Source organism: Sminthopsis crassicaudata, chromosome 1, assembly GCF_048593235.1.
Source record: "Sminthopsis crassicaudata isolate SCR6 chromosome 1, ASM4859323v1, whole genome shotgun sequence".
NCBI lineage: Eukaryota > Metazoa > Chordata > Mammalia > Dasyuromorphia > Dasyuridae > Sminthopsis > Sminthopsis crassicaudata.
In genome coordinates, this window is record NC_133617.1 from 628,995,082 (window position 1) to 629,009,393 (window position 14,312).

At 37.8% G+C, this 14,312-nt stretch overlaps 2 protein-coding genes across 7 annotated transcripts in view; one reads left to right on the forward strand and one right to left on the reverse strand.

Annotated features, from left to right (window-relative positions):
• Nucleotides 1-14,312, reverse strand: part of KATNIP (katanin interacting protein) — a 252,434-nt gene that overhangs the window by 220,074 nt on the left and 18,048 nt on the right. The window contains exon 1 of one of the 6 annotated variants that reach the window (XM_074282775.1): nt 13,356-13,453. The exons of 1 other annotated variant lie outside the window; for it this stretch is intronic. In XM_074282775.1, coding sequence (XP_074138876.1) covers nt 13,356-13,362 — 7 coding nt within the window. In that variant the 5' untranslated portion in view covers nt 13,363-13,453. 4 more of the 6 variants (XM_074282778.1, XM_074282777.1, XM_074282776.1 and 1 more) reach the window with 4 other exon arrangements.
• The window catches only part of GTF3C1 (general transcription factor IIIC subunit 1), a 130,465-nt gene continuing 129,668 nt past the window's right edge, over nt 13,516-14,312 (forward strand). The window contains exon 1 of the mRNA XM_074282772.1: nt 13,516-13,785. Within this exon, the coding sequence (XP_074138873.1) occupies nt 13,565-13,785 (221 nt within the window). The 5' untranslated portion in view covers nt 13,516-13,564. The remainder of the gene's footprint in view (nt 13,786-14,312) is intronic.

A 14,312-nucleotide genomic window follows, 5' to 3' on the forward strand; every position in this document is an offset into this window, starting at 1 on the left:
GTCATGTCTGTAAAATATTTTGTAAAAAAAAGCTTGACTATTTCTTGTGGATTTAAGCTCTGACCAAGCCGGGGGTGACAGAAAAAGTAAGTTAATTTTTGAGAGCAATGATTGGGGAATTTGGTATTTGGTCATTTCAAAATTACAGAAAGTGCTTAGCATAAAACAAATGCTATATGAGTGTTAACTACTTTATAGGATTTAATTGCTTCATATTTGATAACAATACCAGTTTTTAAATGTGACGAAACATACAATATCAGTGTTGAGATAAATGAATTGTGTGTGTGTGTGTAAAGTAATTTGGAAGCAAATTCAAACAAATCCACGAGGAGGAAAGTGCATAGGATAAAGGCAGGTGGGAGAAGCAATGAGTGGGAGAGAAAATATTTTCAATCAATTCAATGAAATTTGTTATTTGAGGTATGATAGTTTGAAATGAACATCTAGTTAGAATATCATGAGGTAAAATATTGATTTTTTAAAATAGCTTTTTAATGGGTGTGTATGTTAAAATTGGAAATAACGGTAAATTATGTGAGATTCCCATCTATTTTTGTGATAGGCCAGTGGTCCTCAAACTTTTTAAAATAGGGCCAGTTCACTGTCCCTCAGACTGTTGGAGGGCCTGACTATAGTAAAAACAAAAACTCACACTCAGCCCCTCAGCCCATTTGCCATAACCCGGTGGGCCACATCCGGCCTGTGGGCTATAGTTTGAGAACCCCTGTGATAGGTTATGTCATGTTTATTTGTCTATTACTTATTAAAATTGTGAAATTGTTAAATTATTTGGGGTTATTATAATATTAAAATCTAAAATTGTTAGATATTATGTGGATTATATAGATATATAGACACCCATTGATGATAGCACCAAAGTTGGGGTTTAGTCATGTGGGGAATTCACACTGGCCATTATCTTTAGTCTTTATCTTTTTATGAAAAGGTCAAGCTCCTAGTGAAACTCGCCATTTGTCAGAGGAAACACCTTGAGATTGGGGCATGCCTTTAGATGGCAGACTAAATTCTGAAAGGAACTTATCTCCCTAAAAGAATTAGCTCTAAGGAGGAAAAGTAGAGTGGGGGAAAGGGAAAGGAAAAGATCTGTGGGCTTGGAAAGGTGAAGATTTAATCCACTAGAAGGTATGATTGCTTCTTAGAAAAAAACAAGCCCACTCATTAGAACTCCTCCTCCCCCCTTACTGATTAAATGAAATTACTTTAACATTATTTGCTTTTATTGTTTAAAGGAATAGCTTACATTTACATGGTGTTAATAACTGAATGTTTTTATTTTTCAAGTCTATGGTTGTTTTAAGGCAAAGTCATTTGTGATGCTATGTTCAAAGTTCTACCACTTAACAAGGAACCTCTAAGAGAAATTTGTTAGATTTCTAGTTAACTGCAATTCTCTGAAAGTAGTTATTTCAAAACACATTTAGCAAATTATCTAATACTTATTTAAGTGCATAATGGTCTCCTTGTTTAAAGAATATGATAACAAATATGATCTATAGCTTTCTTGAAGTACCAAGGTGGGAGGTGACGCAAATACTTAGGCAAGGTGGGCCTTCAGACAAAGAAACTCCCACTCCAGAAAGCCAGAGAGTTAAAGGTTTTATGGCAGCAGCTAGAGAACTTCCAGGGCTGGGATGCAGATGAAGACATCATCTATATACTTGTATTGTGTCTCATGTTTTCTACTGACCACTTGCTCTGATTACAGAAATTTGCTAGAATCAGAAAACTAATTCTTCAGGGACTATCCTGAGAGCACATGTGATAGGATAAAGCATCCTTAACTCTAACAACCAATCATGCAGTAACAATTCCACCTCATAAGCCAGGGACACCTGGGACTGCTGCTGCATTCCTCTCTCTGTGCTTCTATGAGCTTTTTGAGAAATAAGGGGCTTGGACTAAATATCCTTAGGACTAGATGTCCTCTTTCATTCTTAATCTTCTTGTTTCTGTCTCAGTTCAGAGCTTTCAAGTTGATATCCACTCTACATTCAAAGATTCCTTTTCCACAACAAGTAGCAGTTTAAAATTAGAATATAGGATAAAAACAAAACAAAACAAAAGTCACTATAGTTAAAGTATTTAGATTAATTATTTAGCTAATTTAGAGTGAAATCTCTCATTTGCAATTTCAAAAATGGACTTTCCACTAACGTGGAATGTGCCTTTATTTATCAATTTGAAAAACTTCATTTCAAATTTCCTTTTGTTAGCTGTCCTTAGTGAACAGAACTGAACATAGTAAACATAGCTGGTGACACTGTGGATAGAAGGATGAGCCAGGAATCAGGAAGTCCTAACCTCATATCTAGCCCCAGACACTCACTAACTGTTATGACTATGGGTAAGTCACTTAATCCTGTTTGCCTTTAGTTTCCGCAACTATAAAATGAGGAATAATAACAATACCTACATTCCAGGATTGTTGTAAGGATCCAATGAGATAATATTTATAAAGAAAACTAGTGCTTGACACATAGTAGGAGCTATGTAAATACTCATTCCTTTTCCTTTACTAGATACATTTAGTAGTTTTTTAGAGAGCTAGTTATCCAAGAGTCAAAAGTAACATAAGCAATGAACAGCAAATGTGAGATTTGAACCGGATGACATATGTGGATAGTTCTTTCCATTATACCCCTATCTGTCAATATGAATGATGTCTTTAATTTTCATAAATGCTTTCATGTCTATTATCTCATTTTATCCTCAAGCATATAATGTTCTACATTAATGCTAATTAAGGTTTCTAGGGGATAGAGATACTTTCTTTGTATTACACAAGGTGACATGCATTAGTTATGGTTCTGTAAATAATGCAGGTGTATGCTATGTAAATGGACATCATTTTATTTAGAAGAGGTGTTCTTGAAAAAACACATGTATTCAATATACAGTTTGGGAGTGAAATCCTATTTTCTTACCAACTTATTACCCATCAACTAATTTGTGATATGTTCTATCCTTGGTTGCTCTTCAATGGTTTATTTGCTTCAATGTCTTTAAAGGTCTTTTCCTCCTAGTCTTTAATTTGCTCCAATTCAATATACATTTATCAAGTGCCTACATGTGTCAGGTACTGTGCCAGAAAAGGGATTGGAGGGGAAGGGGGGGAACAGATGCAAAACCAAAATTGAGAAGTTCTTACCCCCAAAGAATCTATATTTTAGTGGAGGAAATACAGTATATTTGAATAAGTAGATTAGAAATATATAACCATACACATTTATGGATAATAATACCTAGAAGAATCATAAAAGGCTTTGGATACGAAGTAATCCTTCAGCTAGATCTTGAAGGGAGGTTTGGGCTCCAAACAGCAGAAAGGATTATGGGGAACATAGAGAAGAACCTTTTGGTGTAAGAAAACAGAATTGCAAATGGATCATTTGCCTGTAATGTTAAATTAATCTAGAAGTACAGGTTGGAAGTAGGTTGTGAAGGCCTTTAAATGCTAAATAGAGGCATCTATATTTTTTAGGGGAAGCAATAAAGAAGCTGCTGAAGATCTTTAATTAGGAGACTTTCATGGCAATATCTGTGTTTTGGATATTCTAATCTAGCAACCATGTGGAGAATGAAGTAAAGAAGAGAGTGGAAACAGAAAGACTAATTAGCAGGTTACTGCAATAGTCTACAAACTAGGGCTTAGTTGTATGAGGAGAAGGGAATCAATACAGGTGATGTGTAGGAAGATGTTGTAAAACCTCACTGTTAACCTGATGATCTGTAAACCAACACTTAAGACCCTATTGGATATTGAAGCAATGTTTCCTGTGAACATATCAGGTTCAGTTCTCTTAAAGCAGCCCAACTTGAATTAGTATAATTCTTAAGAAAGTGAAGCAAGAATATTGGTGACCACTAAAGTAATGTGGCATATTGAAATAAGTCTTACATGAAAATAGTAAGAATATAGGTTTTAGAGCTGGAAGGACTTCAGAGAGTATTTAGCCTCTTATTTCACAGATGGGAAAACTGAAGCTAAGAGAGAGGAATTAATTTATCCCAGGTAACACAGGTAGTAAATAACAGGCCTTGAATTGAAACCAAGGTCATAGAGTCAGAGATGTAGAACTGGAAAAAAACTTAAAAGATCTTCTATGTCAACCTCTTCATTTTTCAGATAATAAAACTGAGGCCAATATAAGTGAAGTGATTTCCCAAATTCAGAGCCAGGATTCTAAATCCAAGATTAATGTATTTTCTATTTTACCATGACTCCCCCCAATCCAGTAAAGTTCAAGACCTGAATTCTAGGCTATACTCTTCCATTTGTTACTTGTGTGACATTGAGAAAAGAAACTTTACTGTGGTTCTCAGTTACATAATGAGATTGAACTAGATGCTCTCTTAAGCTATGAAGATCTGATTCTGAGATCTCACCCAAATCTCACTCAAAGTCCCTTACTAATCAATAAACACCTTCTTTCTGTTTCAGTCTCTCTGTCTGTCTCTCATCTTCAGATTCATCACTAAAAGAATTCATGGAAACCTCAAAAATTTGCAAGACATTTGAGGCAAAGTGAAAAGTTGAAAAAGATGGGAGAGCAACAACATGGAATCATTAGAAATGCAAGCACAGGAGATAAAATGTGCCAAGTAATGAAAGTCTTGCTCTAAAATTTTTATTACTATAGAGAGTGAAAGTGAGACTGCTCAAATCCTATAAGAAAGATGGCTCTCACTACAATGGGATCCCCTGGGGGGAAAACTCCCCTAGTATAACATTTTCCCACATAAAGAACCCATTTATGCTGAGATATTTTATAGGACTTTCCTACAAAGAATCAAAAGAATGCAATTTGTTAAAGAAAAAAAAAGATTCAAATCCAATAAAGCTGAAGAAAAGTCAGAATGAAATATCCTGATGGTAACAGGAAAAAAAGATTTCTATGGTATCAGGAAGGAACAAATTGTTTTTTACTTAAGGGATTAATCTAGACCATAAGGAAAAAGATGAAAACTAAATGATGACAATGTGGTTTCTCAAAATTGAATTAATAGCAGCCATTTGTTCCTTAATAAAGCTAATAATAATTTACAATGTTCACATACATGTTAGGATACTATATATATCATTTCTTCAGAGATTAGAAAGGGGGAGAGGGCAGAACAAAAGTAAGATGGTTATTTAACCTGGGAAAAAAATCACTATTTTTCTGGGGTCAGTTTCTTCAATCATAAAATGAGATGCTTCCCAGCTCTCTATTCACTAACATTGTAGTGTTTACTTGATATCCTCACTGACTTTTAAAAAGTCCCAAAACAATTGGCAGTTGCCATCTGAACTACACAGTCTAGTTCCATTTCCTGAGCCTTCCATCTCAGATCTTGCCAGAAGTAAATTATGAGTGAGTCATAGGTACTGTGTAAATGGGAGGAGGAAGCGCTGGTGAGCATTTATTTTATTCGATTTCCCATTTCATTATCAAGAATTTCTTTGTAGGAGCTCAATTTAGAGGAATCTAACAAATAATGGCAACATTTAGAAAATTAAAGTCTGGTAATTATTTATTAAACTTCATTTAAAATACATACATCCCTTCACCTTGCAATTACTCAAATAAATTTTGTTCAGTTATCAGAAATGCCAATATCATAATCACTTTTTGTTGGCATTTTAAGTATAATTCCAAGAACTCTAATCTTGTCAAATCGAACTGTCACCTATTCCATACACATGATAAATTATCTTCTGTCTTTGTGTCCCGTAAGAAGAGGTACATGACATACTTGAAATTAACTACTATTTCACCTCTCCTTCAGAGTCCCTAGCTTCCTTGAAAGCATATGGTTAACTACCATGTTCTAGGAGTCCTTTCCTGATCCTCTCAGTTGCTAGTATTTTCTCCCTCTTGATGTTACTCTGTATATATATATTTTTACTTACTTGTACACATGTCACATGGAACATAAGTTCCATCAGGGCAGAACCTCTTTTGTCATTACTTTTGTATGCTTACTATTTAGCACAGAGTAGCAATTTAGAAAATGCTTATTTAAATGAGGTGATAAAAAAAAAGTCTCTTCCCAGTTGCTCCATACCCTAGTCATTATACTACTTTAGGCCTCATAGTTCCAATCTAAAATCAGCTACTTACTATCTGTGTGAACTTGTCACTTAATCTTTCTCAGTTATCTTCCTTCTAGGTCTTTAAATTTACATAATACTTTGACCTCTACAACTTACATTATCAAAATAACTTCCTACCTGGTTTTTCCCACTTCCAAACTCTACTTACTCTCTTATCTCTCCTCTACAAAGATATTAAAATAATCTAAGGCAAAAGTCTGACTATATCATACCTCTATTCAAATACCTCAGTCCCTATTTCCACTAAGATAAAATTCATCAGCATGGCATTTAAAGCCCTCCAAAATATAGCTTCCAAAGACCATTTCAAGATTATTTGATATTTTTTCTGTTTATGTGCTGCTCTCTGTTCAAGCCAAAATAGTCTGGAAGATATTGAATTTGGCCTTTCTCTTCCTTCAAGAAAGTTATCTCTCATACCCAAGAATGTACTAACATTTGTATCTTTAAAAAATCCTCAGCTTGCTTTCAAAATTCAGCTCAAGTGTCAATTCCTAACTGAGTTTAGTCCTTCTGTCATTGGGTGCTCACCCCATCAATGAATTATTTCATAATTATCAATGGGTTCATCCAGAAAAAAAAATCTAAGTTTCTAGAGAGCTTTCTAGAAAGCTTTCTCTTTATGAATTTTTAGTGCAGTGTTTCATATACAACAGCTAGTTGAGATACTTTTTCAGCTGACTGTTAAGTAGGACATGTGCGTGTAAAAAATGGACTTACAATTAATTAATGAACTTTCATTCTGCCTTCATCTGAGAGTTATTCCTAACCCATCTATATTCACTCCAAGGAACTGGCACAGAAAATTCTAAAAAAGCATTTATATTTATTTTTAGAAAACATTCTATAATAGCCCAAAAGGTAATCATTGAAGATTATTTGCATTTAGAAAACTATTCAGGCTAAATTGATTGTGGAAACTTGAGAAATGATACAAAAGGTTAATTTGCAAAAAGAATTTCACATTTCTTCTCCAGAAATTAGAAAATTTCAGAATGGGAATTCTGTTGATATCAGTAACAAGAATGCGTAAGTGGAGGGGGGGGGGGGGGGAAGAGGCAAATTGAGTCACCAAAAATAAGAAGACTAAATTCTAATTCTGCCTTTGAAACTGACATTATCAATTTAAAATCAAATCTCTACCTCAAAAGTTCCTACTAGATCATTATCCCTATTAATATACTTTAAAAAGATTTGGGGTTGATACACAAAATGTGAATAATTTTGATCTCTTTGGGAAAATAGGGCTAGATATTCTTTGTTATAGTAAAAAACTAGAATCAAAGTGAGTGCTCATTGTCTGGGGAATGGCTGGGGGGGGGGAGAGAAGGGAACACTCTTACTACAGTAACATAAATGAAACGATCACTAATAGGATGCCATTGTTTGGACCAAACTCTGAAATAGGAAGGCAAACCTGAAAAAGTCACAAAGGTCCCAAATAATGAACTAGAAATACTTTTAAGTATGGGGGGAAGGCATTCAGGATGCTCTACTAGGAGAGAATACTAAATACTTTATTAGATTCCATCAGTCAGTAAACAAGTATTAAGTATATGCCAGATGTTGGTAAGCCCTGAGGATATTTAAAAAAAAAAAAAAAAAAAAAGGTAAACATTTTAGCCTTCAAGAAGCTCATAACAGTCAGAAGTTCGTGCTTAATTATTTTCTTTCATGGAGGAGAGTTCTACTTTGAGAGAACTCCCCTCTCACCAAGACTGTAGTATAAAAACAAAAGAATCCACAAAACATGTTTAAATGATAAAGAAATAGAATGTATAAATATGGGATAGTGGAAAGAACATTGAAAGGTGAGAGAATTGGGTTTAAGTTGAAGCTCTGTCATTTATTAACTCTGTGATTCAGGACAAATCATTTCACCTCATTGGACCTCACTTTCAATCTCTGTAAACTGAGGGGGTAGGGTTAAATGATCAGCTCTAAAATTTTATGATTGTATGACTTTTAAGTCATAGCTGTCTTCAGAAACAAATGATCAACATTGTAGTTCTACAAGGACTCTTAGCATCATTTCTCTGCAGTGATAGTAACCAGGACTCCACTAGAAGCTTGACAACTACACATTAAACTGTCCTTTGGATAACAAGTCAGAAGAACTGGGTTCAAATTCTAGGTTTTTTATTTACTAGCCATGAGATCTCAGGTGAATCACTTTCCTATTGTGGATATCACTGTCCTCCTCAGTAAAATTGAGGGGGGTGGGCAGTTAGACCAAAATCCTATAAACTCTTCTAGATGAATAAACAAAGTCCTTATTAAGAAACTACTATGCGCTGGGAATACAAATACAAAAGATAGACCCTACTCTCAAGGTGCTCACATTATAAGTGAAAATAAGACATATCAGGACTGGTAGCCAAATTCTTTCCAGAAATAATGTCAATGTGTTGATTTGATTATTGTTCTCAAGACGAAGAAGAAAGGGGGGAAAGGTAAAAGTTTCCTGGGTGGAAGATTGGAAAATGTCCAAAGTGTTTTAAAATGCATAAAAAATTCTTATCGCTCTATTTAGCCCCAGGGGACAGAATCAGGGGTAATGGGAGGCTAAAAAGAGGCAAATTTAAGCTAAAAGTCAAAAAACTTTCTTAACCAGTCAACTAAAAGTATAATGGTCTGCCTCACAGGTGAAGGATTCCTCTTGATTAGCTGCTTTAAAACACAGTCTAGAAGAGTACTTCTCAGCTATTTTAGTGGAGGATGCCTTTAGGGTATAGTTTGGGCTGGATGGATAGTGAGGTTCCTAATAATTATGGAAATTTATGCAACTTTGTGATTACTATGTATTGAAGTAATACTGATTTGGGGCAATGTAAATGGGTCTTCAGGGATTTTAGATACAGTTGCATGCTACCAAATGAGGCATAGGAAAAACTTTTAGTAATATCATTAAGAAAAGGAAGAGAGGATAAGGAAAAAGAAGCGATGGAATGAAAAAGGAGAGTGAATACAGTGAAGGAAGAAAGTGCAAAGGAGAGAAAGAAAAGATACAAATAGAAATTGGACAGTCTAATGAAGACTTGTGGAAAGGAGATACTAAGACAGAGTTAAATTATCCAGAAGTCAGAGACATAGGCTGCCTTTTTTATATTTTTTCCATAGAAGCAACAAACTGAGCTCCAAGAATATGGTTTCAGAGTCAGGAGACACTAGTTCTAGAACTAGTTCTGCTAACAACTTGCTATATAGGCATGGGTAGTTTACTTTAATTCTTTGGACCTGTTTCTGCCACCACAAAATAAGGTCGACATATATGTCTACGTTTTCTTTTATCTCTAAATGAGGTATAGTCCTGTTATATAGAATCAGGGTAACTGGTCATACTGCATGCTCAGAAAATGGCTTGGCATAGTCTGATGAACATATCTGGAGTGAGAAGATCTAGACTGAGCCCCGATCTTTACCCTTTGCTAGCTGTGACAGAAAATAATTTTAACTTTCTGAGTTTCAGTTTCCTTATTTTCTTTCCTTATCATTAATTATCTGGACTTTTGTCAATATTAGTACTCTTTCCAATACAGATTACAAAGCTGCTATAACCAAGAAAATGATCTTTTGAAATTACTGTGGCTTCTCCAAACTTAGCTAGGGTAGTGTAGTCTTCAAAAAAACCTGGGAACTTGTGGTTTGTTTGTTAGTTTTCTAATTATTTAGACACAGCTGACAGCACAGTGGATACAGCACTGGGTCAAAGTCAAGGAGACTCTGAGTTCAAATGTGACCTCATTCACTAGATGTATGATCCTGGGCAAATCACTTTACTAAGGTTTCTCTCAGTTTTCTCAACTTTCGAGTGGAACTAATAGCACCTAACTAGAAGGGCTATTGTGAAGTTCAAATGAGATAATATTTGTAAAAGCACTTGGCACACTTGCTTGGCACACAGTAGGTATCCTATATTAGTGCTTAATCCCTCCTTTTGATGGGGGTGAACCCTGAAACTGTGTCCCCTTTGGGGAGACTCTCAGACCCTAGGAAAAGTATACCTTCCCAGACAAGCCCTTCCCAAGTTAAGTGATTTTATTCAACTGGAGATCTCTGCCTGATGGTCCCCTATTGATTAGCCCAAACAGCTCCCAGCCCCAAGCCTCAAATGACTAATAAAAGACAACTCCAAAACCTAAATCTTTGCAGAAGTCCAAAACAGTATTATGCTTGCCAACAAAGTGCTCTTCTTCGCAAAGCTGCCTGCCAGGGCTCTTGCCCATTGTGAAGATATTCTCTTCTCAGTGTTAACCCTTGTTATTTCCCTGACAGGACCTTTGCCACTAAGAAGTCTGTCTTTCTAGCAAAGCTGGCTTCTCAGTGCCAATAATAAAATTTCCTTTTGCCAGAGATTTTCAGGTTTTCAAATTCTTTTGCATTGGATCTGCATCAACCAGAGGGGATTCCCACCCCAATTCTGCACCACTAATCTCATCATTTGCACCTTTTCACTTTCCCTTAACAACAAGTTTTCCTATTTTAGCAGAATCTGCCAGAGATCATATTTCTCTGGCATAATCTTTGAAAACCAAAATCACCTATATACCATAATAAGGTACTAAAGGACCTTGGTGGAAGTATCATCTACACTATGGAAAGCATAAAAACTTAAGTCACATTATTTTCCCTCAGCTTTAATTTTGGGATAACACTTGCATTATTCTTTCAAAAGACCACTCTATACATGTCGTGTGTTTTATAAACCAGTACTATAAAAATAGTAGTTAGTAGTAGTTATAGTACTAATAGTAGTTATTAAATAAATAGTCCAACTAATTATGAATGGATAATCCTGCATCTTTGTATATGATAGAGCTTTGATTAATCTCTATCTAGGTATATTTATCTAGCAATAAGCTGATTAGGCTTTCATTTTCCATTTTCACATCCTTTTTCAGAAGAATAATATATAAAATAAAATAATATCAAGTACCACAATTGTCAAGAGATACTGAATAAAGGTTGAAAGAAATTGAGAGAAAAGAAATGAATTCAGTTGGCAAGTGGAAGGAAAGAATACAGGACAATAGAACAGACACAGAGTTTTAGTGTTACATAAGTTTATTTTGCCTCATGAATACTGTTCATTTTAAATGAGAAGAAAAATACACAAATCACACAATAGCTACTGGAGACCAAACAGACAGGGTATTTTAACAGTATAAGTACCTTTTTTCAATTCAAATTTTGCAAATTGTTCCTCTCTATTCATTTTGATGGCCTAATTTGAATTTTGACCATTACATCATCTATTTTTTTAAAAGAAGTTACTAAGCAAATTAATAGAGTAAACAAATGACATATTTATCCTGCAAAGAGTAAAAAAAAACTATCAATGGTTTTCACACATAACTTTTCAACTAAGCAAGTAGCCCTCACCCTTATGGAACTGATACATTTTGGGAGGGATTGACATTATTTAAGGACAAAATGGCATTCATTATAACTGTGAATCCTTTTGTAAATTTTAAATTCCTTCAAACAAAGAAAATTCACCACAAATCTCTCTGAAATGTAAACGTAAAATATCATCAATTGTATTGTCTTTTAAACTGTCTGCACTAAATATAAAATAATTTTTCTCTCTTTCTTGAAAGTACCAAATTTCCTAAGATTCCCCCCCCAACCATTCTCTCAATAGTGTAGAACCCCCAACAGTATAGAAGCTTGTCCTTTACAAAGGAGCTACAAATCTCCAAACAGCCAGATAAGGTTTCGCCTAGTCAAATCTAAATCAAAGTGACAATATACAGTGAAAGGGGACTACTAATGATTTCAAATAAATCTTCTACAAAGTTCAAGGAAAACACTTGGATTTCCTAAAAGATTTCTCTTGGGCAGAAGCTTGATTATTTGCTGACTGGAATACATTCATCTAAAAAAATTATTAAATATTTATAATAACCTAAACATTGGGAGAGATGCAAGTTATAAGTAGGACAGATTTATACTTCCAAATTGCATCTTGTATTTTATGTCTCACTTTAAGAAATATTTCTTCTTTGGGAAAGCTGAATAGAAATCAAAAATTTTAAGCTGATCATTGGATACATACTAGGGAGCTTATATGAATTATACAACAAATCTTTTCTCAAAGTAATTCCGTGCTAACTTTATTTTTAAATACATTTATAAATGTGCGATTTACTATAATGCCTATAGATGTGAGATTTACTCACATATGCTCTTAAAATTAAGTCCTTAAAAATGTTCTAAAATCGCTCACTTCCCAATAAGGGCAAACTGGTATTGTTCGACTGTAACCATAGAGGTCTTCTTCTAGCAGGTAGCACAGCTCAACCGCAGAAATTTCTCCTTCCCCTCCCCCGTCTCAATATCGCTGTAACTACAAACTCTCAGTAACTGATCCTATGTAATTAAGGGGTTGGGTTTGTTTGTTTCTCGTCCGTGAAAACACTAGCACCGACCAGCCCGCAATCAGTTCTTATCCAAGCCCTTCTTCCACTGGAGAAAGGGGAGAGGGGAAATCAGAGGTAGTCTCTGCAGGGGGCCTGACAAGTGTGGAGTTGAGGCTAGCAGCCACAGGTCCAGAGTGAGGGCTGAAAACAGATGTGCACAGGTCAGACGCCCGACTTCAGGGCAGACCCGAGGTGCCTGGGACTAAGTCTCAGCCATCACTGAGACTTTCTTGCACGCCGGGAGGTGAGTTACCACGGTTCTAGAGGACCAGAGTGGGTGTGTTAGTTTTGCCACTGGTTGCCTGGGTGTGACTCTGGGCAAATTACTGAGCCTATCTGCATCTCAGTTTCTTCATCTGCAAAATGGGCAAGGTAAAGATTTGCACTCTTTTCCTGGGGGAGAGGAAGGGGCTGTAAGGAGCACTCTTTGACAAAAAGCCCTTTATAAATGTGAATGTTTATTGTCTTGTTCCCTCCTCCTCCTCCTCCTTGCCTGCCGAACCCAAATGCGTGATATCCCCCCCCAAAACCCACCGTTTTTCAGAAGTCCTACTCCAAGAGGCAGGGAAGCCTTGCACAGGTTAAAAGCAAACCAGTCCTGGATCGGGCCTCCACATTTTCCTTCCCTCATTCCAGCCCACCCCACTACTACGACCCCCGAGGGGCCCAGACCCACTAAGAAGCACCACCACCAGCACGGGACGACGGGAAACCCACACCAGGATCCATGGGAATGGGGGGACGCTGAGGAGACAAGGAGACAGGTCCCAGGATCCCCGAGGGAGAGGGTCAGAGGGCCTACGGACACTCACCCTCCATCCCTAAGCAGCGGCGGTTCCGGGTTCTTGGACCGGAAGCGGCCCCGACAGTGTTTGCAGTTCCCCTGGTTACAAACCTGCCGCCGGCCAATGACTACAGCCTATGGCGAGCCCGGCCCGCCTCCTCGCCGGTAGTGACGTCAGCGCCGGCGCCGGCGCGCTGTGGGCCTCCTCGAGGCGCTGGCTTAGTGAGCCGGGCAAGGATGGACGCCCTCGAGTCCCTGTTGGACGAAGTGGCCCTGGAGGGACTGGATGGGCTGTCGGTGCCCACACTGTGGAGCCGCCTGGAGTCGCGGGTGCCGCCCTTCCCGCTGCCGATGGAGCCCCACACGCAGCAGTTCCTGTGGAGGGCGCTGGCAGCCCACTCCGACATCCGCTTCTACGTGGAGCCGAGGGATCGACCTGAACTTCTGCTGCAAGACCGGTCAGGAGCCCGGCTCGGCCCGGCTCGGGGGGTGGGGACGGGAAGGAGAGAGGACCGGAGACAGGAAGGGAAGTGGGCAGTCCGAAGTGAGGAGCCCGAGCTGGGCCAGGGATCTTAGAGGGAGAGGAGCCGATGTTGGGTGCAGAGTGGGAAAGGACCTTAGAGATCTATGTAGGCCTAGCGCCTCGTTTTACAGATTGAGGAAACTGAGGCTCGAGGTGGAGACCTGACTCCCCAGGAGTCCTCTACCGGCTACCGAGCAGTTGACAGGCCGAGTGGAAGTCAGGCCCAAGCTAGCGGTGGTTCAGTCGCGTCCGGCTCTTCGTGACCCAGTGAGACATTTCTTGGCACAGGCACGGGAGGAGTTTGCCCTTTCCTTCCCCAGATCATTTTACAGATGAGGAACGAAAGCAGACAGGCTTCAGTGTTGTGATCAGGATCACAGCTAGGAAGTGTCAGAGGCTAGATTTGAACTCGGTGAAATAAGGTCTGACATTAGGGCTCCGCCCCTCCCTCCTCACTTACGG